Source organism: Hipposideros armiger, unplaced genomic scaffold (assembly GCF_001890085.2).
Source record: "Hipposideros armiger isolate ML-2016 unplaced genomic scaffold, ASM189008v1 scaffold_87, whole genome shotgun sequence".
NCBI classification, from domain to species: Eukaryota; Metazoa; Chordata; class Mammalia; order Chiroptera; family Hipposideridae; genus Hipposideros; species Hipposideros armiger.
Window position 1 is genome coordinate 572484 of NW_017731437.1, and position 26139 is coordinate 598622.

Consider the following 26139-nt stretch of genomic DNA (forward strand, 5'->3'; position numbering starts at 1 on the left):
CCCACTCATGTGGGCCATGGCTTCTCACCCTGACTTCCTTGCCTTGGTGTCTGAACCTACAGCATCGCCCTAAGCAACTGGTGGTTTGTGGCCCACCTGACAGACCTGCTGGATCACTGCAATCTTCTCCAGTCACACAACCTCTAGTAAGTGGGGGACCATGCCAACCCTCTTCTCCCCACCACCCGGGCCCTTGAGGGTAGAGGTGAACTGAATGCCTAAAAGGGAGGTTGGGCAGCCTTGAAGGGAACCGGCCAGGAGCCTTGGGCTCACATTAGGTTTTATTCCAGCTTTGGATCCAACATGAGAGAATTCATCCTGCTGGAATATGCGTCGGGGCTGTTTGCTCATCACAGGTAGGAAGGCCCCAGGGGGAGACAGCAGGGTGCTCTTCAGCACGTGGGTGCCATTGGAGCTTGGACTTGGACTCCACTCTCCTGTTTGGTTCTCCGATGGCTACAGGGGTCCTGGGGAGGAGCCATGTCGTGATGCCAAGCCCCAGAGCAGCGCCCTAACATCTGTTCTCCTTGGACCTTTGCAGCCTGTGGCAGCTGGGGGTGGATTACTTTGACTACTGCCCTGAGCTGGGCCGAGTCTCCTTGGAGCTGCACATTGAGCGGATCCCTCTGAGCACTGAGCAGAAAGCACTTAAGGTTCTGCGGATTTGCGAGCAGCGGCAGATGACTGAGCAAGGTGAGGTGGCCCTCCTGGCACTGGGAAGAGGCCTGGCAGTGGATGCCAAGAAGTAAACAAAAACACAGGAAAATTACTGGGAAGGGACAAGGAGCTAGGGAGCCGCTGGGTCCTAGAAGCAGTCAAGCATGTTGCCTTTCAAAAGGATCCTGACCTCTTATACTTACTCCAAGAGGTCAGGGCTGGGGTCAGCTTTGAGTTTCCCTGTCCCAAGTGGGTTGCTGTTGCTAGCTTAAGGCTGGCTCTGGGACCGCAGGACCTGGCTCAGGAAGGGCCCAGGAAGGAAGCAGCGATGAAGTTTGCCCCTTCTCTTCCCTCACTGTTGATTGATAAAAAAACTGTTATTCTTCCCAGAGGCACTGGCATGTTTAGGACTGTCTTTGAAAGCATATGGCATTCAAGACCTAAAGGCTGATAGGATTTTGGCACCTGGACAGATAATGGAGGAGCTGATCTGTGGGGAGTAATAAAAATCTTGTCGCTCCCGAAATCAAACCCACTCACAGAGCCAGTCCTGTCAGTGTGGGTCATACTGTTAACAGCCAGGAGACAATTTATAAACCCAAGTTCCCTGTTCTGCTGACCAAGCTGTATTTGGAGCCCGGGAGGAGGGGAGGCTGTGGAAGGCTGAGAGGAGGTGGGAAGGTTGCCCCCACCCCAGCAGGGTTCAGGAATGGAGTGATCTGTAAGGTGAAAGGTTTGCCTTTTCTCCTTTCGACTGCAAAGTTCGCAGCATTTGTAAGATTTTAGCCATGAAAGCTGTTCGCAACAATCGCCTGGGCTCCGCCCTCTCGTGGAGCATTCGAGCCAAAGATGCTGCCTTTGCCACGCTGGTGTCAGACAGGTGGGTTCAGCCAGTGCTGGCTTCCCGGGGACTGTCGGGGAAGTTGGGAGGCTGAGGTGGACCTGGGACTGCTGCTCTGATATCCGTGGGCCTTACAGGTTCCTCAGGGATTACTGTGAACGAGGCTGCTTTTCCGATTTGGATCTTATTGACAACCTGGGGCCAGCCATGATGCTCAGTGATCGTCTGACATTCCTGGGTGAGTCTCGCTGGGCTCTGTGCCCTGTACTTTCAGCACCAATAGACAGTTGTAGAGATGGGAGGGACTAACTAAACTTCTCCAGTGTTTCCTTTCTGTTAAGCCCACACTCCAAACCACATGGAACCCTGTGTGCCAGGTTCTGCAAAGCATATTTTTCAGAAGATTTTCTTTTGCAGTAAATTCATACTTAGAGAAAAGTTGCAAAAGTAGGATAAGGAATTAGGAACACCCATATACACTTTATCCAGATTCACCACTTGTTTATATTTTCCCTCATTTGTTTTATCCTTCTCTCGTCTAGTCAGGTTTTTGGGGAACAATCTGAAAGTAAGTTGGCGACATTGTTTCCCTCTATAAACACTTGAGCATGTTTATAAGAATGCTCCTAAGAAGAGCATTCTCTCATATCACATTTATCAAAATCTGGATATTCAGCGTTGATATGATCCTCTCATCTAGTCCACAGTCTGTATTCTCATTATACCAGTTGTCCCATAATGCCCTTGATCATGTGCGGGCTCACGAATTTAGTTATGTCTCTAAGTGCCTCTTCCTTTCTTGGTGCTTCTTTTTTTTTTTTTAAAGATTTTTATTGGGGAATTGGGGGGATGGGAATAGCACTGGGGAATCGTGGGAAGGGGAACAGACAAGTTGCTGTCCTTTTGTTCTTCAGTCTAGTTGTGGAGGATGTTGTTTCACTGGCCCAAGTTGGTGGGATCCGAACCGGGGTCCTCTGGCGTCCCAAGCCAGCTCTTAACCATCGCGCCACTCGGTCGGCCCTCTTGGTGCTTCTTTACCATGGCACTTTGAAGAGTCAGTTCAGCGCTCTGGTAGAATGTCAATTTGGGTTTATCTGATTTTCCTCGTGATCAGATTCTGATTGTATTTGGTGCAGGAATGCCACCGAGGTGAGGTGTCTTTGGTGCTGTGTGTCCCCTTGTTGGTGTTCATTTTGATCACTTGGTTAAAGTGGCATTCACTAGGTGTCTCCTCCATGCAGCACTGATTTGCCCTTTGATAGAATGATTTGTGGAGAGAAACTTTGGGATTATTTAAATCTTTTTCCTCATCAAACTTTCACCTACATTCCTTGTTTTAGTTGACATTTCCACCATATGGAAGCTTTTCCTTCATCCCTGTTTATTCTTTCATTTACATCAGAATGGACTCATGGGTTCTTTTATTCAACCTCTTATAACACATTACTTGTTTGTTTATTTTTAAAGATTTTATTGGGGAATTGGGGGAGGGGAACAGTGTTGGGGAATTGGGGAAGGGGACCAGCCAAGTTGTTCAGTCTTCGTTGTGGAGGGCGCCAGTCGCCGTCTGGCTTCCCGTTGGCAGTTCGTGGCCTCTAAGCTCAAGGTGCTGTGTTCAATTTTAGTTGTGGGGGGGCGTAGCCACCATCCCATGAGGGAGTTGAACCAGCAGCCTTGTTGTTAAGAGCACACGCTCTATCCACTGAGCCATCTGGGCGGCAGCTCAGCTCAAGGTGTGGAGTTCAGTCTTAGCTGCGGGCGGGCGTAGCTCACCATCGAACAGGCAACCTTGTTGTTAGGAGCGCGTGCTCTCACCTGGCATCCTGCCACCTGTTGGCAGCTCAGCTACAGCTCAGCTTGGGTGCCGCTCACTAGCCCATGTGGGAATTGAACCAGCAACCCTGTTGCTCAGAGCTCGCACTCTTGAGCAAGCTCTTCAACCAACTGAGCAACTTGGCCAACCCCGACTCTGGTTTATTTTGATGCTTACGTTTTCCCAGGTTTGGCTCAAGTGGAGCCCCTTCAAAGCATGTTTTGAATCCTTTTGGTCTCGTTGGTCCGTGAGCTTGGAGACAGCTCTGGAACTCTCTCTGCTCTGGAATGGCTGGTCTGGGGCCTATTTTTGTTTAGGGCCAGAGGTGACCTAGTGTTCTTTTCTCGATAGGAAAGTACCGTGAGTTCCACCGATTATATGGAGAGAAGCGTTTTGTTGATGCTGCTTCTCTTCTCCTGTCATTGATGACTTCTCAGATTGCCCCACGGTCTTTCTGGATGACACTCCTAACAGATGCCCTACCCCTTTTGGAACAGAAACAGGTACAGTGATTGTCTTCTCTGAGTTTCGTAGTCCTTGACTGTGCTTCATTCTGTAGCGGTTGCAGACATGTACACATACCTCATATCCCAAGTAGGGGGCTCTGTGTGCACATAGCCCCCAGAGCATCTACTGTGGAAATCTAATACCCACACGAGAAAAACTACTTAATTTGAAATGAGGCAGTTGTCTACTGAGCATACCCAGCCCAGGGCTGGGACTGAGAATAGGGGTGCTCTGCACTCCCAGGGCTGCATATACAAAGTACACCCCTCCAAGAGCATGCAGGGAAGGCTGTCTCTGAACTTGGGCTCAGGCCAAAACCAGTTCAGGCCTCAGCTGGGGAGCAGCTAAGTGAAGCCGCCTCTCTCCTAGGTGATTTTTTCAGCAGAGAAAACGTACGAGCTGATGAGATGTCTGGAGGACTTGACCTCAGGATCAGGAAGGCCAGTGCATGGAGAGCCTGACGCTCTGCAGCTCCAGGTCATTTTGGCTTTCTGGGTTGGTCCCACAGTGGAGCTAAGGAAATGCGCCCTCCACCTCAGGCTCCCCACCACCTCCCCCTGCAAGCGCTGGCCCCTTACAAACTCATATGCCTCTTAAAGTACCTCTTAACCTGTAACTGACACACCAACTCCTTTTGAGAAAATAGGGGTGATTCTAGTGTTCTGGTTGTTTTTCTTTCCTGTCGCCCAGTTGCAGCGGTTCTTTTTGCATGCAGCCCTGGGGAGCTTGCTGGAAGCTGCTACCTAAAGTTCAGCGCCCTCTCTCTGCCTTGGGGTTAGATAAGAGCTTTTGGGAGCCAAGGATCACTCCCTGCGCTGCCTCATGTGGCTCTCTTTGCTTTTAGGATGATGACATCGAGACCACCAAGGTGGAAATGCTGAGACTTGCTCTGGCACGAAATCTTGCTCGGGCGATTGTAAAAGAAGGCTCACTGGGAGGCTCATGAGGCCAGTGAGAGCTGCTCCAGCATGGTATCTTTGTATGGCAGTGTATATACATTTTTAAAGAAAAAATGTTTTCTTTTCTAAATATAAGGCAAGTTCTTGCAGAGTTCAGCTAGTTGTTGTTTTCTTTGACATGGAACTGACTTCCCTGTCTCCTTAGAGAAAAAGCCCCCCTCAGAGGTTATGACTGGTGAGTGCAGTGCCCTCCTGCCTGTAATGACAAACTTGGGACAGGAGCCTTCAGTGCTTATTTGTGCTTCTGAAATCAGGCCTCACCTCAGTATCATCTGAAATACTCATCTGTTAACTTTCAGGTTATCTCCTTTAAAAAAGAAACAGGTTCAGGGAGCTGTACTTTTGAACGACCTGGGTGATGTCTACTTTTGGAATTCCTACGTGGCACTTCCCCACCCCACTGGGGTGAATGGTGTCTATAGTAGAAGGATTCCAAGGAGGGTGAAAATGTTTTTATTTCACATGCAGCAAAACAAGGGCAGCAGAGTTGGTGTGTATATATATATATATATCCAGTATAGATGTTTGTCATCAATCAGTGACCTCACCAGTAACGAGTAACACTCATAAATAATTTTAATGTCTAAAGCTTAGTATAAAGATCCATTTCCATGTGGTAATCTCAGACCTTTCCAGGGCTGCAGCAGCCGGTCTCTGGAAAGCTCTGCCTTTATTCCTTAAGGAGTGAGCTCAGTTCACTTCTGACTTATCCTAATGAAGCAGTGAAACCTGCTTACTAAAGATGGTGGGGGAGGGGAAGATGACCTCTCGACAGAGTAAGGACGCCTGGAAGGTCAGGGAGCGCAGCTTGTGTCACCTTCCCCTGGAGATGGCTCCGAACCCGTCCAGCCGAGCTCAGGTGAGCTGTGTGCTCTTCCCACAGCTGATGGTTCTCACTTTCCTGCTCCTCGGGAGGCCTACAGTCCCAGCACACGCCGCCTGAGGCTGAGCACTGTTGAAGCGGTAGGGTCTGGTGACTCGATTCAAGCATGCCCTTAATCTCACCACCTCCAGACCCAACATGTTGCTGACAGGACCCCTCAGCAGCTGAGGACAGTCAGTTTTTGGGAGCAGGTAGGGACTTAAGTCTAGTGCAACGTGCCTGACCCTGAGGCCTACTGATTCTGACGGTATGCCACACCACAGGCCATCTGTGGGAGGAGAGGGAGGCCGAAGCAGGACACAGAGGGTGGCAGGAGTTGTCTCCCCCTTCAGAGACCTGAAGGGCAAGACAGCAGTTTATTTCATGCCAAGCAAGAGGTAGTGAGTAGGATGGCCTGTTCCCATGGTGGGAGGCACACTTTTCCCAGAAAGCTCTGAGTACCTGCTTCCAGAGAAGAGGGAACACGGGTTCGCTTCCATTTTCTTTCCTATCCTTAGTTTAGGCTGCCCTGAGGCCAAGTTATGTTTCTAACAGGCTGAGAGCCACATCCTGCCCAGAGGTCCATAGGACACAGTCTGCCACCGCCAGGGACAAGCACACATTCCAGGATGCTGCTGTCCAGGGAAGCAGCACACCAACTCCTTGCTCTGTGCCAGGCCCATTTGGGACCACGGCTTTGCCCACCTCCATGGAGGTAGGAGCAGGAGCCTGCCAGAAGGGGAAGCACAGAGTAGCAATGGGGGTGTGACGACATGGTTCTCGAGGGCCCCAAGTCTCTTGAGAGACCTCCTCCCTTGCGGCATCGGGATGCCCGCGTGAGGGGAACACCCTCGTCCAGCACTGGGTCCATGTTCCCAGGGCAGTAGTGCAGAGTCTGGGGCCACATCCCACCTGACAGTACACGGCCACTTCAAGTCACACAGGTAGATAAAACAGGTCCTTTTAAGGGGCCAAAGGAGAGACCATTACAGCAGCAGCTCAGCTCCTGGCAGCAGTGCCCAGGGCCCATTCCACACCAAAGCTCTAAGCACTGCAGTCAGAACATGAGAATGACTGGACCCGGAGAGCCTTCCCATCTCGGGGCAGCCTGCTTGGGCCTCAAAGTGGAGATGACAGCATCCTGCTGCGTCATAGGTTCCCCCACTGCTCCACTGGAGGGAACTGGTCCACCTCACCCACCTCCGTGCTCAGCTGCTCCCCCAGGGCGAAGGTCAGCCTATACCGAAGCCTCGCCTTCTCCTGTGACAGAGGGGCCATGAGTGAGACTCCATTACCCCCAGGGCCCTTTCCGGCCACCCCATCCTTGCTCAGCCACTGAATCAAAGTAGGGAATGGACAGGGGTTAATGTTACAGTAAAAACACTTCTGGTTGGGAGGTGGCCTCTAGCCAGGGGCAAAGGCTGGAAGGTGATGGTCCCGAGGTCTCAATCTGGGGCTTCAGGCTGGGACCCCCGGTTCTAGCTCACCTTCAGTGGATTGGCTAACAGCATGACCTGGGTGATGGCTGCAGGTGGCTGGATGGGGCTAAATGGAGAGAGTTCTGTCCCAGAGGGTGGCTGTAACTTCACTTTCATTGACTAAAAAGAAAGAGAAGGTCCTATGGAGAGATGGCAGGTGCCCTGAGATGAGACCCACTTTGGTCACAGTGGACAGACACACTGCCACCTGCTGGCCATATAAGCCCTCAACACAGTGGGTCCAAGATGAAGGGAATTTCTGCCTCTAGAGGCCCCAGGAGCCCGGGGTACCTTGGGCACTGCGGCCTGCAGCACGATGCCCTTAATTGGCAAGGGAGCCGTGTTCAGCATGGACACCACCACCACCAGCACATCGGGCCGTCCTGGGGGACACTCCTTGGCAAAGTGGAAGAGGATGCGGAAGCCATTCTTATCATAGGCGGTCACAGGAAGGGCGCTGCCTGTAAGGATGCGACATGTGGGTGCGGGAGGAGGCAGCTCTGCACTACCCAGCAGCCCTGGGGATGCCTGCTGCAGCCAAGTGGGGAGAGTGCGCACCCATGTGGTGACGGGGCTCCCTGGAGGAGCTTGGGGAAGAGCTGTCAGAACGTCACAAGGGTGCACAGCAGCAACAAGCAGAGGCCAAGACGACAAGAAGGCGGGTTACGTTTGACTAAGGGACCCCAGCAGGGAGAGCCTGGACCGACCCACCCGCCTGACACTCCACGCAGCACTGCAAGCTGTGGGCCCTGCTACCCCTCCCGCCCCAAGCTTCCAACACCTACTAGGCTTGATCGATTCCAGGGGGACATGGACACTGGCCAGGGAAAGCTCAGGCCCCTTCATGGGGCTGCCCTGGGACGGGAAGACAGGTGGCTGGAAGAGAGGGCTGCCAGGCGCTGTGGAGAAGGGCAGGAGAGGCCTAGCTGAGGTGCTGGTGGGGATCGGAGGGGAGGAGGCGGGTTTCACCAGGCCTGATGTCCTGGGAGGCAGGAAGGACAAGGCAAGTCAGAGACCAGGCACAGCCGCTGGGTCAACCCCTCACAAAGCACACCCCTGCCCCCTGCCAGAGCTGGCTCGCACCCCATCCCTAGCTTCCAGATTCCGGCCTGACAGGTCAGACCACAAGGGAGCACCCCAACCCATGAGCTGCCTTTGGTTCTACCAAGCCCAGGCCCAAGCCTCCCCAACCCCCCCTCTCCCACTCGTTACGCTTTGGCCTCTTCCAGAAGCTGATCGAGCACATCCAGCTGGTGCGGGGTGCTGTCGCCCAAAGCTGAGCCATGGTACCCGGGGGCTGTGGGCTCAGCCTTTGGGGCCGAAGCTGGGGCTAGTCCAGTGGGGAACAAAAAGCCTGCTTTGGGGGCAGAAACGCTGGCTGGGACCACAGGAGCTGGAAAGGGGGGCGGCAGCGGAGCCTGGGAGTTGCCTGTAGGGGTAGCTGAGGACTGAAGGTCAGGCCTGTCTGGGGGACTACAGGCGGCAGTCCCAGGTTTGGGGCTGAAGAAGTCCAGGTCCGACTGTCCATTCTATTGGGAATGGAAAGCGTGAGTGAGCACAGGGTACAGAGGGTTTCAGGTCGCCACCCGACACCTTTGCTGGAGGCCCTGTTACAACCCCACTGGATAAGCAGCCCTCGGAGGACAGGGCCCCAGGGGGTAAGGGCTGCAGCTAACTGCAGCTGAGCACTAGTCAGGAACGGATGACGCTAGTAAGCCAAGGTTGTCGAGCTTCCGTGTTGTCATGTGTGCGCCTACCTGGAACAGGGGCCACTGGCTGTTCCCGGCAGACTCTTTGGGAGGAACGCTGGGGGCTGGGTCAGTGAGGCCTGAGAACAAAGGATTGATGAGAAGAGGCTCTGGGCTAGGGCAGCCCCAGCCCTACCTTTCCCGCGGAAGGGTCACAACAAAAATGACGTCCGTCGGTGGGGAGAGGGTACAGGCAACCTCCAGAGGGGAGTCCTTCAAGTTGGGGGGGGGGCTCCAGGGGAGAGGGAAGTAGAGCAAGACATTGGGATCTACCGTTTCCACCCCAAAGTCCACGTACAGACGGCCCTGTAGGCCTGAGACCCCTGAACTTGACTCTCCCTACAACTGAAGTCCCCTTCACGACCCTTGCTAAGCACACGGGACACCCCTCAGACCTCTTCCCAATCCCGCGCCATCTTGTCTTCTCTACCGGCTCTGCTGGAAGAGCCCTTTGCTGCCTCCCTCCCAGACACACCCAGGCAGAGCAGCTCCTCATCCAGCAAGCAGATGGCGTTGCTGGCGGTGTTGGGCCCCGGGGGGACCTCAGCCTGGCTAGACGAGCGGCTGCGCCCAGGTCCTGAGGGCTGGGGGGGTGGCGGGAGGATAGGGATGCCCGAGGGTGGCTCGGGGGCTGGGGCCAGCACTGGGGATGAGCTGCTGGGCGCATCCAGCTCCGCGAGGTCAATGAGAGTGCCTGGGTTACTGGAGTGGTGGTTTCCTGGATGGGTGAGCAGGAGACAGAAATAATTAGGGGCCACTCTAGTGGATACAGAGCAGTAGGCAAAACCCTGAGCACAGTCTCTGGCCTAATCTAAGGGCGCCTGTGCCAGGTGAACACAGAAAAGCAAAGGCAGGTAGGGAACCCTGTCCGTGTGCCATGGCCTCTGCAGCTAGAGAGCCGTTAGGAATGGCTTAGACTCCCCTCAGGCCCTGTGGGCTGACAGCTGCTCAACCTGTACCTGCGGCCTGGAGGTGGGAACTGGGGCACCAAACATTTTACCTTCATTGTCAGGCATGGTTGAGGTGGCCACCTCACCATTGATGACCTGCCCTTCAACGACTATTTTATATGAGTTGATGACCCGGGAGAGGTTGTCACTGGCCTGTAGGATGTCCCCTAGAACAGAAAAGAGACTTCTTATTCCTGGCCATGACAACTCCCCAACCACACACAAATCCAAATTCCTGGGTCATCCTTGTCAACTAGTCTTTTGCTCACCTAAACTATTGTCATTGTCCTCTGTCTCGCTGGCTAGTTTGAATAAAGTCCTCCTCTTATTCTCACACCGATCAAACAGCTCCTGAAAGAGACCCAGGCATGAAAACCAGAGCTTCACAGGCCCTTGGAGTCATCTAATTCAGCATTCCCGCCCAGAGAACCACGGGCTCCCCTGCTACCACAGGCAGTTACTGGCAGAGCTGGGCTCAGAGTGCAAGTCCTCTGCCACCACCCTCCACCACACTGTGTCACCCAAGATACCTGCTTAGGTGGAGAGGTCAGTGGGACGGACAAGGGGGAAGTACATCCCTTCCCGCCTCCCTGGCGGGCACATGCTCAGAATTCAGAGTACCTATGTGACCAAGGACTGAGGTGCCACATTAGGGGCACAGGGGACCTCTGCAGGAGGCAAGGCCAACAACAAGCCTGCAGAGTCATGTGTATACATAGTGCTCCTGCATGGGGTGAGTTAGCCATGGCTCCTGTGTAAATGGGGGCACCAACCACTCTCTAACTGGCTGGTGTGCCGGTCAGTAAGTTAGGGGCCACAGGTGTGGAGCAGCGTCAACAGGGCAGGTACTTGGCAAAGGCACCCAGACCAGAGCCCAGCTCTGGTCCTCGCGGGGCGGTACCTTCATGAGCTCTTTATCTGCCTCTGCAGAATCTTCTTTGCTGTAATGAAGCAGCATCTCGCTGAGCAGCTTCACGTTGTTATTAACCTCCTCTAACGTGTGCAGACGCTTGGTCACCTTCTGGATCCGCGCCTCGTCCTGTGTCCAAGAGGAGCAAGAGAAAGTGCTCCGTTAAACCCGGCGCGCTGCCCCCGAGCCCTCCAAGCAAGGCCCACACCTTCCCCCCAGCAGAGGCCGGACCCTGGAAGCTCCTCTTAATGCCTGACTCTTGGCAACCACAGGTCTTGGACCCAATTTACAGTTTTTCTTTTAAAATAGCAGCCCTCTCTCACCCCCAAAATGGCCCCATCTACTCTTGCTCCTCCATTCCATTCTCTGACCTCACCAGGTGAGGGCTGGTGGCAGGGTGAACAGCAGGCCTAGTGCCAGGGGAAGGGACTTCTGCTCTGGGCCACAGGCTCCTGCCCCCCACGCAACAAGGCCCAGGGCCACTCACTTCCTTCACCATGGACTTGATGAGCTTGTTGGCCTCTTGCAGGTCATCTGGGTTTTTGCTTTTCAGCAACTTGGCTAAAAGCTGGAAGAGGAGGGTATCAAAGGCGAAGGGAAAGGTGCACCCCACTGGGACGACCCCAGCGGAGCGGGAGTTCCCGCAGCACTAAGCAAGATCACACCTCGCCTGAGGACGCTGCAGGCGGGATGCACTTTACCTTGGATTTCTCCTCATCATCAAAAACGGGGTTTTTGGGACGAGGTGGTGGAGAGGGAATCAGTGTCCTGTCCACAGGGATCAGTGGGTCAGACTGCACTATGCCTGAAAGGTGACACAAGGGAGAGTGTTCATCAGGCTGAGGAAACCTTGTGGCCCTTCCTCACACAGCAACGGGGCACATCCCTGTGATCAAACCCCAGCCAAGCCCTCCCCGCCGTCTTAGCAGGGGGACGGCAGATACCCCCTCATCCTTCCTGGCCTGGCCAGCCTTTGGGGCAGCATGGAGGTGGAGGGAAGGTAGGCACACACCCTGTCTCTTCAACATGTGGTAGGCATCCTTGATCTTCGATTCTTCCGGCAGAGCCAACGTCCAGCTATAAAGCAGCTCGATAACCTTGGTCTTCACTTTCTCAGACACCCTGTCCCCCAGGTACTAAGAAGCAAAAGAAAACGGGAAAACCTAGTAAGTGCAGTCGGAGGCAGAGGCAGTGGGAAGGCTCTCTTCATAGCAATGAAATGGTTGCTAACAAGTTCCAGTCCTTAACCCTATGGGAAAGCAGCAGGGATCAGGTGTGTGTGAGACAGCAGGTAGGGGGACTACCTTTGGCAGAGCTGTACCCATCTGGGATACAGTCTGTGGTCAGGCAGGGGGCCGGCAGCTTGTCACTGAGTTTCCATGCACCATCTGCCAGAAACAACTACATTTTATCCCAAAGAGGTTAACGAGAATGTCTTTAGTATGAAGAATTGTTCCCTTTGCTTTAAGCGGTGCCCAGAACTTAAGTAACACCGGCAAGAAATAGAACCTGAGCAGCTGAGTACCATGGGAGGCAGGTCCTTGTATCCACGTGAGGTCAGCCAAAGAACAGTGGCTGCTGTCACTAGGAGCCCAAAGGCCTGCCCCTATCCACACACAGCTGCTCCCACATCACTGTCACATTTAGGCTGGGAGCCCGCCTGTCCCAGAGAGGGCTGCCAGTCCCTGTGGCCTGCATGGTCATCCTGCTGCTACCCTCAGGGCTTAGCTCTCTAAAGACAGGACACGGACAATCTCAGATCCAGAGACGCTGTTTGTGCAGTGAAAGCCAGTACGATGGGAGAAGGGGTGACACAAGAGAAGTTCCAGGAAATGAGGAAACTGCCGCTGACTAACCTTTGGCGAGACGACTTTGATGAGCTCATTCAGAAACCGGAACTTGCCCACTTCGTTATGAAATCTCGTCCCGCAGTTCTTCATGCACGCCTCCAGCACCTGTAACCGCACAGAGGACAGGTGCTCAATGGGGGTGCGGGTCAGCATGGGACCTGCGCTCAGCCAGGCCCCAGCACACAGGGAGCGCCGAGTAAATATCCACCCAAGGAAGGAACTAATCAGGACGAGATGTAAGCACAGCTGGCCGCAGGGAACATCAGGGCAACAGCGTTACCGACAACCCATGTCTCTCAAATTGCAAACCTCTTCTGGGAAAGCTTAACAGGAACTACAGAAACCCGAATACCAAGAAAGATCGACTGGCTGTCCTGCACGGTGCCTTCCTGCAAAATTCTGCCCTCGTATTCTATAGATGACGAAAGTGAGGCCCAGACAGTTTCTCTGACTCAAGGTCCAGGATTTTTGCCACAAGCTGATCAACATTTTAGGGAGGTGGGAGATCATGTTTAAATTTTTTTCTTCATTTTAGGTGGCATATTTTCCCTCCCCCTGCTCCCGTCTATTTTCCTGCTGGGGCACATAAAGCTACCTTAAGCTTTCCTGTGCCTGCAACTTATGCCAAGGAGCATGCCACCCCAGTGCTCCCTGTATTGGTTTGTGTTTGTAAAGCAGGGTTTTTCAACTGCCATCACTGACATTTTGGGCTGGTCAGTCCTTGTTGTGGAAGCTTGTCCTGCGCATTACAGGGTGTTTAGCAACACCCCTGGCTTCTACCCACCAGACACATGACACCCTCCCAACATGTGACAACCTAGTGTCTCCAGATGTGCCCAAATGTCCCCTGGGGGGCATAACACCCCCAGTTGAAAGCCACTGTTTTAAGGCCTTTTGCTCTACAGTGAACATGACAGGTGTGCACGTGGGCTGTCTAAACGCTTTTTCCAGGACCATTTCCTCTCCCATCTTTCCGGAACTCGGCTGCACTCTGGTTTAGGGCAGAGCCTGGAGGCGCCAAGTGCTGCGCGCAGCTCCACGTCTTGAATTCTCTTGGTCTGAATAAACACTGAGATCCACCCGTTGGTGTGAGCCTTCACTGTAGCTACTTTTAGCTACAGAACGAATTATACCTCACTTTTCTTCAGTTGGCCAACTCTTAACTGGCAAGACAGCTCTGCCAGCGTCTCTTCTCCGAGCCCCACCCTGGGCTCAGGGCCTCTGCCTCGGGCTCCCTCCCTTAGCCGCCGTGCTCCTCCCACTAGACCATGTGGCCGTGCTGGCCGCTCTGAAGCCTCAGTGGCTGGCACAAGAGCACGCCCATCTGTGCAACAGCAGACTGAACATGTTCTAGGTAGGGTTTGGGAAGGGCCTGGGCTCACGAAGATCCACCGTGAGAATGAAAAACCTACCGTCAGGGCCTGGACCGCCTCCCATTCCTGCGGAGATTGGATCTTATGGGCCAGTAGTCGGACAGCTATCTGTGGCCTGGGAGACAAGCAGACCGTACTTTCAAGACAATGGCCCTGGGGCCATCTGGCTAGGCCTCCTTGGCCTCAGTTTACTTTTCCTTTTCCAGTCAAGGATCTCATCTGCCCACGAATAGCTTTGAGACTCACCCTTCAAGCTCTTTGTTGATCTGATCACAGAAGCCAATTATGTATTCCCAGTCCTCCTGGCGGTTGGAAGGATTGGTGGCTTTATCTTGGGACAGAAAAAGGAGGGGACAATTGTTATAAAGAGCAAGGAGAACACAATGGAAGGTTTTCCTCACAATTTTTAGCCACTGATGTTAAGGTAAGTTTGTTTCCAAATATCTTCTCCAATAGAGAAGCCTCAACAGTTCACTCAGGCAGCAAGTCACATACAAATACTACTTTCTGTCCAGTATTTGAAAGTCAGAAACAAAAGTGAAAACAAATCCTTAGCCTCATGGAGCTTAGAGTACATCAGAACACAAATGATTATAAACATAAGTGACTAAAATGTTCAAATAGATACCTCTGTAAAATGTTTAATATAACAAATAAAAATAGATTACTCCACCTATATAAAAATAAGCTAAGTGTTAAGCAAGAAGGAATGATCAAGAAGTATTTCCTGGAGAAACTGAAGTGGGGTTACTTGATAAAAAGTATACATACTCAGAAAATACATTTCCTACTTACCTTTCAAAACCTTTTTTGAGACCTAAACTTCATGTTTTAAATGTTTTTTAAATTGCACATAATAACCATAATTTTGAGTTAAGCTAACAACATTTACTGAACCCCTACTAAGCACCAATCATTATGCTATCTCTTTCTGTCACAGAAACAGAATCTAAACTTGAGTATTCAGTGCCCTCAGGATCAAATGGTCTTCCATGATCAAGGACGAAGACAAGTGTCAGAGCGCTCTGAGAGGGCCACTGAGGTTTAAAATCCAGGTGCTAAATGCCAAGTCTCCTAATACTTGGTGTGGGTCCTCTTTTCCCTCTTATCCCCGCCACAGCTCAGGGTGCTTAAATGTGTTCCCATCTCTGATTCAGATCTTAGAGTCTGCCCCTCTCAGACAGCACTCTTAAGCTGTCTGCTAAATTCAGGGCTCCAAGTTCAGAAGACAAATGGAAGGCTGAAGGCGTATATCCTTTGTAAATACGCACACTCCTCCTGCAGATTTCCACAAGGGCCAAAAGCAGAGAGACAGAGGCTTGAAAAAGCCCCTGCCAACAAGGGCTGTTATTAGAAGTTCCTGAATTCTGATTTCTCGTGACTTTTTTTAACTTCCTTTTTTTCTAACATTAAAAATCACTAGCTCCATGACCAAATCCTAATAGGGACTCCAGGTCGCCACCACCACCGCCGCCACCACCACCCCCAGCCACAAGAGGTCAGCAAACGATGAGGCAGAGGGAAGGCCGCAGCACCAGCGGACGCTGCACCTGCCTGGCAGTGTTTCTGCTCTGGCTGCAAAGATTCTGATGGGTTAGGTTCATATTTAGAGGGAAAGAGAGACGCCTGTCCTCAATCTTGAAAAGAGAATTAGCAAGCCCTTCAAAATGTCAAGCTTGAAGAAAAGAGAGATTAATTCTATCAAGAGTAGCTACTAATTGCCACTGTGACCTACTAGCTGTCAGCTTCCAGAGAAGCCCCAAGTCTCTCCCACCAGTTGTCTAAAATCTTCTCAGGTGTTAGCATGGCTTTGTTACTAATCCCTATCATTTGAGATGCTTGAAGTTCTCTCATGACATCAAGAGGCTGTAGGATACAAAATAAGATGGTCTCAGGAGCCATGTCCACCCCCCTCATCGCTGTTATCATTTTGAGAATATTCACATACCTCGTGGTGTAAGAAAAAACAGCCCACTCACTTCCAGTGTTTGCAACTGGAAAAGCATCTTCCAAAATATGGAGTCTGATGTGGACCCCCCCCACACACGTGAACACAGGCAATGAGCATTCACCAAACGCCGTATTCTTCCCAGGCCTGCGAGAATTCCGACAGCATTTCTGTTTCCAAGAATACACCCGCTTATTTTTCACTGTGTTCAACTTCTTTAGAATCCCACTTCCTTTCATCTTGGTAGAACTTTCTACTGCAAACGTGCAAGGAGCGCTCTGCTTACACAGGGGCACAAAAAGCCCTGGATGCAACAATGGTCAGTCCACTTCTGAGTATCTCCACCAGCTCTCCACCAGCTCAGAAAGGACACCTCAATCACCCACAGAAAACGGAAGAAACCTCTGGGGATCATTCTGGGTGACTGAATCTCTTCGTCTGCCACTGCCTCCCCCAGCAGATGCACACAACCTTCCACCCACTCTACATTCTCCGTCACCTGGCACAGAGGTGACACCAGAGCCTCCCCTACAGACCCTGCCTTCTAGAACCGCCTATCTGGGCTCTATCCTGACTCAAGGTTTCTATTTCCAGGTCTCTTTTGAAAGCCTTATTCTCCTTTGTGTTTGCCTCTAGATTTTCTGCTCTCATTTTCAGCTTAATTCCATCACCAGCCTTGACTGTCAGGGGACCTCAAAAGGTCACGTAGGAATGGAAATCGCAGCACTGGCCATACCATCCCAACATGGCTCACACATTCCAGAGATGACAAGTTACACATAGCAAATGACTTAGAAATAAGTGGAGGCAAGAACAAGGGGTGGAAAGGGAGTCGAGAGTCAACCTTCATTGCTAGGGTCTTGAATCAACAGAGACTGGGTCAATCACCAAGCCTTGGTTAAGCACCCACAGAACATATGCAGGACATACACGGTAAGCACTGGAGGGATTCCAGAAAAAGCACGAGACGCAGATCTTACCCTCAAGGGGGTTATGCTCTTCTGTCACAACACAAGAGACCAAACCAGAGCAAAAACAAGACAGTGTGTAATTATAAGTGCTACTTTGGTACAGAAACAAATCTAAAAACAAACCCATCACTTCTCCTTCCTGACTTCCCTATTTCTATAAATGATGCCACCATTCAAAAGCTCCTTGCCCAAGCACTGTATTCGTGTACTCGGTACAGGTCACACCACTAAGTTATAAGAACTGTGAAGGTGAACAGAGGACAGGAATGGAAGGAGTCTTAGCACGGCCCCAAATATCACTCTAATGGGAAAGGGTCAAAGGCCGATCTCGGTTCTACAGATGCTCCTCAACTTAGGATGGGGTTACATCCTGATAAACCCACCATAAGTTGAAAATATCGTTAAGTCAAAAATGCATTTAATACACCTAACCTACTGACATCATAGCTTAGCCTAGCCTACCTTAAACGTGCTCAGAACACAATATCCAAAAAAGTACTGGCAACACAGTACACTGTCAAGTATCAGTTGTTCACCCTCGTGATCTGCTGCTTGCTGGCGCTGCTCAGCACATGAGGTATCCTACCACACACTGCTAGCCTGGGAAAAGATCAAAATTCAAAATTTGAAGTACAGTTTCTACAGAAAGCGCCACTGTGAAGTCGAAAAATTATGTTGAATGATGATAAGTTGGGGACCACCTGTAGTCTCTATAGACATCATCTCATTCCCCGTTACCAGCTCCACTCTTCCTCAAAAACAGGTCCCTCTCCTATTTCAAATTATAACTCTAATGCTAGCCTATTAAACTCAGCTTAGGTCACTTAAATTACTCCAATGTCCCCATTAATGCCTGTGAATCAAAATAATTCCAGTGTGGTTATATCTAGTTGGGGGGCTCTGTGCCAGTGGTTTGATCAGTCAGGATGTCTTCTTTTTGTGAAATTGTGACAGTAATATCTGCTTCTCTAGGATATTGGACAAACGAATTAAATGCATGTCTTTGGAGCACTCTGAGCTCCTTGGAGAACAAACAGTTCCATATATATGGCTTTCTGACCTGCCTGCAACTGAAGATTCTGCAAATGTAACCTAGGTTCAACTGCCTGAAGGGAGTTTCATATTAAGGAAGGTGATGCCCTCCAAGAATCTGGAGGCTCTAGTAAATAAGAGATCCCTGCAAAACATAATATCTAGGTCTTCTACCTGCCTCATCAGCTTGTCTACTTTCTAGAGGCCTCCTCTAGTCCATAGGAAAGTTAACTTATTAACCCTTCAGCAGAGTACTACCAGCTAAAAAGGTTAACCTATATTTCCTTAATAACTATATGCATTAGCAATTACAGCAATAGACCGCTATAACTATAGGATCAGGCTGGGCTCCTCAGCTTTGTTCAGAGTAGGCTACCAACAAATGACTCGTTAAAATGTTCAAGTGAGAGAGTGTGTGTGTGTGTGTACATGCGCACGAGCGCGCGGCAGGGGCAGCATAGACTTCACCATGCACTGCAGAAAAAACATAGAGCTCTTGTTCTTTATCGTTCTTTATAGATTATTCTCACTTCAAACATTCGGCCTGCGCGAAGCGGTCATTTCTCCTTGAATACACGATCACAATTCTCAGGCTGTGTGTCTATGCTCAGTGGCATCCACCGCTCCCGGAGTTTCAGCCCAAATCCAGAGCCTTTCCCTTCGTCAGGGGCTGAGCCGCCCGCGGTCCCACCACAATCTCACAAAGCGCCGAATGCATGTCAGCCGGAAACACTTGGCTGTCACTTTTCCCGAGCCCGCGAGGCCGGGACAGGACCCGAGCTCACGCCGACGCGCGTGGGAGAGAGAGGAGGCGCCGCAGTACTGGGAGCAGGTGACGGGCGGGGGCCAGGCACCCCGCTGGAGAAGGGGCGTGATCACGGAATGCTCGCGGTGACGGCGAGCCAAGGCACAGGCTGCCGCCGCGGGGCCCGGGGAGGGGGTAGGGGTACGGAGAGGGTCAGTTCGGGGCAGCTCGGTATTCAAGGGCAGGAAGAAGCGACCGCGGATACTCACTCAGCCAGGACTCCAAGCTCTCCCCTTCCGTCTCCGCCATATTGCAGCCGCCTGGGCCAGCCCCGCGCCCTCAAATCTCGCGATAACCTGCAAGAGACGGACCGGGGCGGGGCCTGCATGGGGTCCTGAGAGGAGCGAGCGCTGCCACTGAGGGTCGCGCCAGACTGCGACTGATAATGGGAGGCGAGGGTTTCCTTTTGACTCTTCCCTTTGGACCTCGGAGTGAGAGACTGTTAACGCCCAGGTTAATGGGGTGATGCGCAGATTTGGGACCCTGTCGAGCCTTTTCTCCGTCGTCCGTCACTTGCTCAGGCACGCCGAGGGCAGTTCTTGTGGGGTCCTCGTGGCAAGCCAAGATGGCTGCCCCCGCAGTGAAGGCTGTGCGAGGGTGGTCGGGCCTAACGCTGGGCGTGCAGAGTGTTGTACTGCGGTTTCCAGGGTGAGAAGGTGGCGGGCAGCTGGGGGCCGCTTGGGTCTTCACGGAGAGACCTGCGGGGAAGGAAAGGAGCCACAGGCAGACTGCGAGGAGCGCTGGAGAGAGCCTGGGGGCCGGGGTATCTGATTCCAAGCCTCTTAACTAGTTGTGTGACTTTGGGCCAGTCTGAAGGCTTAGTGATTGTCCTCTGCCTGAGGATCTTCTAACTCGGAACTGAAAGTGCGGTCTTGCTAAAAGAGCTCAGAGCTGGGGTTTTCTGTGTTGGGAGATGGGGAGAGAGATGCATAAGCGGGTGCGTATCCTGAAGTTCAAGAGCCTGCCCTTACCGTTGGCACTTGACGAGGAGACTTTTCGGGCCTGTTTGGGGGGAGGCCCACCTACCTCTTAGGACAACAGCCAGAATTATGCAGTTCAGGTTTGGCTTGCGGTGTGTGCGCTGTTCTTGGCGGGTTGGCAAACATGCCTATTGTTAAGTCAAGACTTTTCACTTGTGGAGTCAACTTTGCCCGCCTCTTCTGTTTCTCTCTCCCCGCCCCCCACCCTCCCAGGCTAACTCAGGTGAGGTGGAGCCGCTATGGTCCTGAATACAGGGACCCCCAGATTGACAAGGAATATTACCGCAAGCCCTTGGCCGAGCTGACTGAGGAAGAGAAGATGGATCGGGAGCTCAGGAAGACTCAGCATATCAAAGCTACCCCAGCGACGAAAACAAGCTCTGTGTTTGAAGACCCATTGATCAGGTTAGATGAAAACAAAACTTTTGTTCTACTGGGACAATACAAGGGAGGAGCTACAGTAAGGAGTCTGTGATACAGCCTTGGAAAGCTAAACCTGTTGCTTTTCTCCTTGAAGTAAATTCACCAACATGATGATGAAAGGAGGAAACAAAGTACTGGCCAGATCCCTCATGACACAGGTAAAGAGTACCTCTTTCCTGTCATCTTTCCCCTATAGCTTTGTACTTGGCTTTCAGTTGCATAAAAAAGAAGGGATTCATATACTTGTCATTAAAATTAACTTCCCTGTGTGTCTGTGTTGGGGTGGGGCTTTAATGAAATGCTGCAGGAGTCAACAACTGCCATTCCAGCACCACCCAATCAATCTTAGCTCCCTCTTTCTGTCCTAATCCAGGAAAGAGGGAGGCACTTAAGAACTTAGTCTTAGAAGTGCTGAGGGAGGAGCTGCACTGCTATAGAAGAGCTGGGTAATGGGACTAAAGGGCAAGATACCAGCTCAGCTTCCTAAATCCTTTAGGAAGTCTGGGGACAGCCTCTTCCATTGACTGTATCCCTTTGCAGACTCTGGAAGCTGTGAAAAGGAAGCAGTTTGAGAAGTACCATGCTGCTCCTGCAGAGGAACAGGCAACCATTGAAAGAAATCCCTACACCATCTTCCACCAAGCTCTGAAAAACTGTGAGCCTGTGATTGGGCTGGTACCTATCCTCAAGGGTGGCCATTTCTACCAGGTGAGTGATCAGGGCAGGAAGAGTTAGGTCAAGATTGATAGCTTTCTAGGGACCAGAACTGTCAGGATCTGATATCTTCTGAGTCCCATAGTATAAAAATCACGTGCAGAAAATGGAAGAGAACAAGGTATCCAAGTGATCTCTTCTGGAACCCACCCACTTCTGTCCAGCATCTTGTGATCTAATCTGTAAGCCTCTCATGGTGAGGGACTATGTTTATACGTCATCTTTGTACACCAGTGTCTAGCGTGGCACTTGACCTGCTTCATCACCATTTGTTGAACTGAAGTAGGTGCCTCTATTATAGCATTTAATATTTTTCATTGTTAAAAGTGGGTGTCTCGTCTTCTCCTTTTTCAATGTAAACCTCATAAAGGTAGAGACGTTCTCATTAATGTCCATGTCCCTAGGGTGTGGCACGATACCTGGCACATAGTGGGGGCCTGGCAAATGATTCTTGGACCAAGGTCTTGTTTTTTGGCATCCACCATCTGAGTTGGCTAAGTCACCATCTGACGGGGCTTTTCCCAATTGGTGCTTGTTATCATCAACTTGGTTGAGCTTCCGCTTACAGGTGAAAGAGGTCAGTGCTTAATGAACACTTGCTCAATAAATGCCTCCTATGTCTGCTACACGGAGGTCACCCAAGGGTGAGGGAAGCTCAGAGAAGAAAAGACCGGCCCCTCTCAGGAGCCTTGCTAGGGCTGGCTCAGAGGGAACCTGTGTCCACTCCTTAAAGCTCATGGAGGAAGGAGGCGGCAGGCGGCCAGTTTTTGGACCAGCTAGCTCCTGTCCTATCTTGGCAGGTTCCTGTGCCACTAGCCGACCAGCGGCGTCGCTTCCTGGCCATGAAGTGGATGATTACTGAGTGCAGGGAGAAGAAGCACCGGCGGATGCTGATGCCGGAGAAGCTGTCACACGAGTTGCTGCAGGCTTTTAACAACCAGGGCCCTGTGATCAAGAGGAAGCATGACATGCACAAGATGGCGGAGGCCAACCGAGCCCTGGCCCACTACCGCTGGTGGTAGAGGGAGGGCAGAGGCTCCAGAAGCCCAGGGCTCTCTGCTGCAAGAAATGATGGGAGCCACTGCTACCTTGAAAAATACCTGTGGGTCAAGGCTGTAGTTCCTCTTTAAGGGCAGGCAGGTATCACAGGAAGGATGGAGCAGGATGTTCTGCTTGCTAGTCCTCTCTCTGTGGGCTAGAACTCGCTCTCCCTGCCCCATCTTACAAAGAACACATCGACTTGGATTTCCCCCAAGAAACTTAGGGCCCATCCAGTCTTTCCTTCCCTCTGCTTGGGATGGACGTTTGGGTGGTACGAAAGGAAGCAGTTTTAGTATCAGAAAGGTTTATTAGAAAACCCTCACCCTGAACTGGTGTTAGCATGTGATTGCAGTACTGCCATTCATTAAAACTAACTGCAGGAAATAGGCTCGTTTCCAAAGTAGTTCTTATACAAAATGTATAAAACGCAGTTTCTGGTGTGACGTGTGCTCTGTGCCTCTGCCCCTTGGCATTCCCAAGCAACCCACCAGTGGCTATGGGTACCCATTTTACAGAGGGGAAACTGAGGCACCAAGCTAGCTGTTGCACCAATGGTTTCACAGTGTGGTGGTTGTTAGGAGTAGCCTTTCTCTGTCGGGCCCAGGTGGAAGGTGATAGGAGATGGGCTGGACTGGGAGTGGGGCGGGGGGTGAGGGGTGTCTATGTGGTGTCTTCCCCAATTCCTGAAGGAGGAGGGAAGGGATTCATGGCAGGACTGCCGTATGAGTGGGAAATGTCTTGGGAGCTGTTGGAAGTCGGAAGGGAAGGTGTCTGGGAGAGGCGAAGACCACTACTGGGTTGGGAGGAGGCCTGATCTGGAGGCCTAGTCAGAGACCTCACTGTAGTAATACTTGTGGGCAGCTGGGGTCGTCTGCCAGCCAGCTGCCCGGAACTCGATGATCTCCAGCAGCAGCAGCTGGGCCAGGGAGCTGAGGCCCACTGGGAGAAGGAAGCCATCCCGGATCAGGACAAAGAGCTCATCCATGCGCTGCCTGTTCATCCTCTCCAGCTGCTCCCCAACGCGGTGCAGCTGTAGCACCAGGCAGTCCACCTGCAGGGGACAGTGGGAGGTGACACCCCCGCCCAGGCAGGGCCAGCCTCTCACAGAGCAGCCATTAACTGAGCTCTTGCTGCGGTGCCAGGCACCGTGCTTGGCTCTGGACACGTTTTCCACTTCATCCTCACGTGCCCAGTGGGTATTATCCACATCTTAGGTGAAGCAAGTTCAGGGACTTGCCTAAGGTCTTTTCATCTGAGCCAGACTGGACTCAGGCCCTGTCTCCAAACTGCCACTTAACCCCGCTTTCCTACTTTGCCCACACTGCCTGACCCTGGTTTGGTTTCTGGCCATCTATCCACAGCTGGTCAGGGCTCTCACTGTTCCTGTCACAGGTTGGCTTTCCTGCTGGGGCGGAAGCCTCTGAGCCAGTAGGTTTTGGCCGCTCTCTGCTGTCGATAAACTCCAGACCTGGCAGCTTGTCTTGTAACTGACAGGCCTTAACTGCCCCCACCAGGCTCCTGCCCCAGGAAGTGATGCCCTCGAAAGCCTCCGTGCCAGGGCCACCCACCTCCTCCTCCTTCCTCAGACTGTCGGGCTGGGCCAGTCGGAAGAGGCAGTCATAGACAGGGTTCACCAGGGCCATCATGGGCATGTTGTTCACCTGTGGGGGAGAACGGGCCAGAGCACTGGCTTAGTAGTGGCCTCAGGAGACAGGCCGTCTCTGCCACACAGGGTGGCTGCTGGGGCCTCACCCTCAAGTAGTCGAAGATGTTGCAGATAAAGGTGACATAGCAGACCCAGCCCTGCAGGGAGCGGGCTCGCAGCTGCTCCCGAGCCTGGTACTCCTGCTGCAGCCGGTTGAGGAGCCCACGCCGGAAGACACACTGGCCTGCTTGCTTGCTCTCTGCCTGTGAGCCAGGGAAAGGATGGTGAGTGGTGGGGAGCAGCGCCGTGGCGACCCCCACCCGAGCTTCCATGGCTGAGGACCCTCTTGGCTTGCTTCTCTCTCTGCCTGTGAGGGAAGCTCTTTGCATCTCTGCCTTGCTGGCCAGGCCTCTGCCCACTCCTGAAGCACCTTCCTCAAAGCATCTCCCCCTTTCTGCCAACCCCACCCAACCTGGATGATGGCGTAGCACATGCGTCCTGCTTCCTTGCTGAACACACAGTCCTGGAGAGAATGATCCACAATCACATCAGCCACTTTCTCCAAGTTTACGGCGCCTGGATCTGGGGTAAAGATAGGCAGGCAGTCTCGATCTACTTAATTATCACATTTGCCTCCACCCCCTCCTAAGGATTGGAGATGTTTACAAAAAGCACTCCCGTTATATGCTTAGGTTCAAAGCATCCAGAACACATACCGAGAAGTAACCACACCGGAGCTGCTCGAACCATGAGTCTCCTCGTGGCCCAACCAGAGGAAATGGGGACGGTTATGGGGTCAGAGACTAACCAAAGAGTGCTAGTTTTTTAGGACACATCTAGCACTAGGTTGAGGAAGGCTCACTGAATAACTTTTTGACAGCAATATCACAGAAAGTGTTCTCATAATACACACATGAACCCCTGACATGAGCAGGCCAGGCAGGGCCTCCCCCACAGGCTTAGCTTGGCATGTGATGGGCACTGGTAATGGTTAGCTTAGTCTAACTTTCGTCCTGAGTGCTGCAGGAAGGCCTTGGTCCAGGACAATTACTCTATCTCCTCTTCCAAGCAGAACACTCTCCCCTCTGTCCCAAGTCAGGCAGCTTGGCGTATTCAAGAGAGCTGGTTGCAGCAATGCAGAGCCGGGTCCCGTGTAAGGACTTAAGGGACCGGAACTGTGACCTCTGTGTCCCACCCCCATTTCACCAGTACTTCAACTTTAAAAAAAGACTTTACGACTTTACATTCTGAGAGGTGACTCTATGATGCACACTCCTAAATCCTGGTCTGAATGTAGCTTGTCTTCCAGTTCGAGAGGTACGTTCCTGACTCCTCAGAAATGGAAGAGAGGGCTGGGCATTCCCAAGCTAAGGCTCCGTCCTCCAGTCCTGTCCCCGTGGGCCCGGACCCAGGCTCGGGGGGCTTCCCATGCTCACCTTTGAGCGCTGTCTTCAACAGCTGCTGGGTCTCTGCATCAAAAGATTGGATTTTATACTCCTCTCTACCAGGCTCCCCCATGACCATCCAGCCCCAGCAGCTCTTTACTGGGGTGGGACTAGTGACAGCACCTGGGGAGGAGGAGAGGTGAAGGGGCAGGTCTCAGATGTGGAGCGTGGGGCTGGGGTTCCCAGTCTGCAGGCCCTGGGTGGGGCTGGCCAGCGCTTGGGACAGGTGGTCCTGGGCTGTCCTTGGCATTTGGTGGTTGGCTGAGCACCCAAGCTTGGCTTCTGGTGGAGTCGGCACCAGCCAGGCCCCTGCTGCTCAGTTTAGAATCCCCTGTAGCTTCTGGGATTACACAAGAGTAAAGAGATGAAGGGTGAACGCTGCCAGTCCCAGCAGGAGGCAGGGTTATACTCAGCTGATACCAAGGGTGGGATGGCGTGGGGTGCGCTGGGCTGGGGGTATAGATAGGTGGATATTAGACACTCGCTCTGCCTACAGAAACCCGCCTGGAAGCTGCTGGCCCAGCAACAATTCCCAACCAGGAGAGGGCTGGGGGCGCCAAGCTAGGCACAGCGGTCCCAGCAGCGTCCCAAGTTCCTTTCCCTAACCCTCTCCCTCAACGTTGGACAGAGTCCTTCTCAGGCCACAAGACCCGCCCTTGGGGTTGGAACCAGCCTGCGTGGGTGGGCGCAGGAGCCTTCTCTGCGGCCTCAACGGTTGGGAGCCCGAACGCCCCTGTCCTGGATAGCTTCTCCCAGGGACGGACTGGTTAAACTGGCCTCCCGAGTGGCAGAACCCCGGCCCTGCCCACGCAGGACTCCCAATTCCCGAGCTCTGTTCGTGTCTCCCAGAGGTAGTCCCGTTGGAGGCACCACTCCGAACTCGGTGCCTCCCCCTGGTCAAAGGAGACGACGACCTGAGGGGGCCCCTAACCCCGGAACGCCCTTCCTGGCAGCGCAGGGACTGCTGCGCAGGCCGCCGGCCTGTGTCCCGCGGAAGGCAGGGGCGGTGTGAGCGTCGAGACCCACCTGCCGGGTCGGCATCGCGCCCGCGCGCCCGGAGGCCTTTCGACGGGCATGGTGCGCGCGCCCCGCGTCCACAGCGCAGCCGGCGAGACCAGTCGCGCCTCGCCTCAGCTTAGGTCACTTCCCAGCGCGGCGCCGGTGCGCGGCCGAGGGCGGGCCCGGGG

At 52.7% G+C, this 26139-nt stretch overlaps 4 protein-coding genes across 9 annotated transcripts in view; 2 read left to right on the forward strand and 2 right to left on the reverse strand.

The window, feature by feature from the left end:
- Positions 1 to 4873, forward strand: part of NUP85 (nucleoporin 85) — a 29560-nt gene extending 24687 nt beyond the window's left edge. For 2 of the 3 annotated variants that reach the window (XM_019644328.1, XM_019644330.1), the window contains exons 12-18: positions 63 to 146; positions 291 to 356; positions 542 to 693; positions 1420 to 1537; positions 1636 to 1736; positions 3663 to 3814; positions 4188 to 4656. In XM_019644328.1, coding sequence (XP_019499873.1) covers positions 63 to 146; positions 291 to 356; positions 542 to 693; positions 1420 to 1537; positions 1636 to 1736; positions 3663 to 3814; positions 4188 to 4415 — 901 coding nt within the window. In that variant the 3' untranslated portion in view covers positions 4416 to 4656. The other variant, XM_019644329.1, reaches the window with a different exon arrangement.
- Positions 4874 to 5335: 462 nt separating this feature from the next.
- GGA3 (golgi associated, gamma adaptin ear containing, ARF binding protein 3) lies at positions 5336 to 19027 on the reverse strand. 2 transcript variants are annotated; one of them, XM_019644326.1, is made up of 17 exons: positions 18914 to 19027; positions 14195 to 14279; positions 13988 to 14063; positions 12582 to 12680; positions 11738 to 11861; positions 11427 to 11530; positions 11213 to 11293; positions 10717 to 10854; positions 10085 to 10166; positions 9866 to 9982; positions 9341 to 9583; positions 8875 to 8945; positions 8330 to 8646; positions 7903 to 8099; positions 7409 to 7578; positions 7127 to 7237; positions 5336 to 6899 (listed from the first exon to the last, which is right to left on the reverse strand). In XM_019644326.1, the coding sequence occupies exons 1-17, from the start codon at positions 18951 to 18953 to the stop codon at positions 6789 to 6791; spliced, it is 2166 nt and encodes a 721-aa protein (XP_019499871.1). In that variant the 5' UTR covers positions 18954 to 19027; the 3' UTR covers positions 5336 to 6788. The 2 variants fall into 2 exon arrangements, with proteins under 2 accessions (XP_019499871.1, XP_019499872.1); XM_019644327.1 differs by lacking the exons at positions 13988 to 14063; positions 14195 to 14279; positions 18914 to 19027 and adding an exon at positions 12030 to 12113 and having other exon boundaries at positions 12582 to 12671.
- MRPS7 (mitochondrial ribosomal protein S7) lies at positions 19017 to 22246 on the forward strand. 3 transcript variants are annotated; one of them, XM_019644332.1, is made up of 5 exons: positions 19017 to 19157; positions 19898 to 20089; positions 20202 to 20265; positions 20648 to 20815; positions 21622 to 22246. In XM_019644332.1, exons 1-5 carry the CDS (start codon positions 19090 to 19092, stop codon positions 21841 to 21843), a joined length of 714 nt encoding a protein of 237 aa, XP_019499877.1. In that variant the 5' UTR covers positions 19017 to 19089; the 3' UTR covers positions 21844 to 22246. The 3 variants fall into 3 exon arrangements, with proteins under 3 accessions (XP_019499877.1, XP_019499878.1, XP_019499876.1); XM_019644333.1 differs by having other exon boundaries at positions 19144 to 19225; XM_019644331.1 differs by lacking the exon at positions 19017 to 19157 and adding an exon at positions 19233 to 19352.
- A 137-nt stretch (positions 22247 to 22383) lies between these two features.
- Positions 22384 to 26133, reverse strand: MIF4GD (MIF4G domain containing). The gene is made up of 6 exons (XM_019644334.1): positions 25979 to 26133; positions 24944 to 25075; positions 23980 to 24089; positions 23615 to 23770; positions 23431 to 23523; positions 22384 to 22913 (listed from the first exon to the last, which is right to left on the reverse strand). Exons 2-6 carry the CDS (start codon positions 25029 to 25031, stop codon positions 22686 to 22688), a joined length of 675 nt encoding a protein of 224 aa, XP_019499879.1. The 5' UTR covers positions 25032 to 25075; positions 25979 to 26133; the 3' UTR covers positions 22384 to 22685.
- Positions 26134 to 26139: the final 6 nt, after the last annotated feature.

Coding starts and splice junctions, on each gene's coding strand:
- GGA3 (XM_019644326.1), bottom strand. CDS start 18,953: ATGGCGGAGACGGAAGGGGAGAGCTTGGAGTCCTGGCTGA. Junction 10,855..11,212: donor TCAAGTCCATGGTGAAGGAA/GTGAGTGGCCCT, acceptor TCTTGGACACAG/GACGAGGCGCGGATCCAGAA. Junction 7,579..7,902: donor CCTGGAATCGATCAAGCCTA/GTAGGTGTTGGA, acceptor GCATCCTTACAG/GCAGCGCCCTTCCTGTGACC.
- MRPS7 (XM_019644331.1), top strand. CDS start 19,270: ATGGCTGCCCCCGCAGTGAAGGCTGTGCGAGGGTGGTCGGGCCTAACG. Junction 20,090..20,201: donor TTTGAAGACCCATTGATCAG/GTTAGATGAAAA, acceptor TTCTCCTTGAAG/TAAATTCACCAACATGATGA. Junction 20,266..20,647: donor CCAGATCCCTCATGACACAG/GTAAAGAGTACC, acceptor ATCCCTTTGCAG/ACTCTGGAAGCTGTGAAAAG.
- MIF4GD (XM_019644334.1), bottom strand. CDS start 25,031: ATGGTCATGGGGGAGCCTGGTAGAGAGGAGTATAAAATCCAATCTTTT. Junction 24,090..24,943: donor GTTGAAGACAGCGCTCAAAG/GTGAGCATGGGA, acceptor TCTTTACCCCAG/ATCCAGGCGCCGTAAACTTG. Junction 22,914..23,430: donor GTCTGAGGAAGGAGGAGGAG/GTGGGTGGCCCT, acceptor TGTCCCCTGCAG/GTGGACTGCCTGGTGCTACA.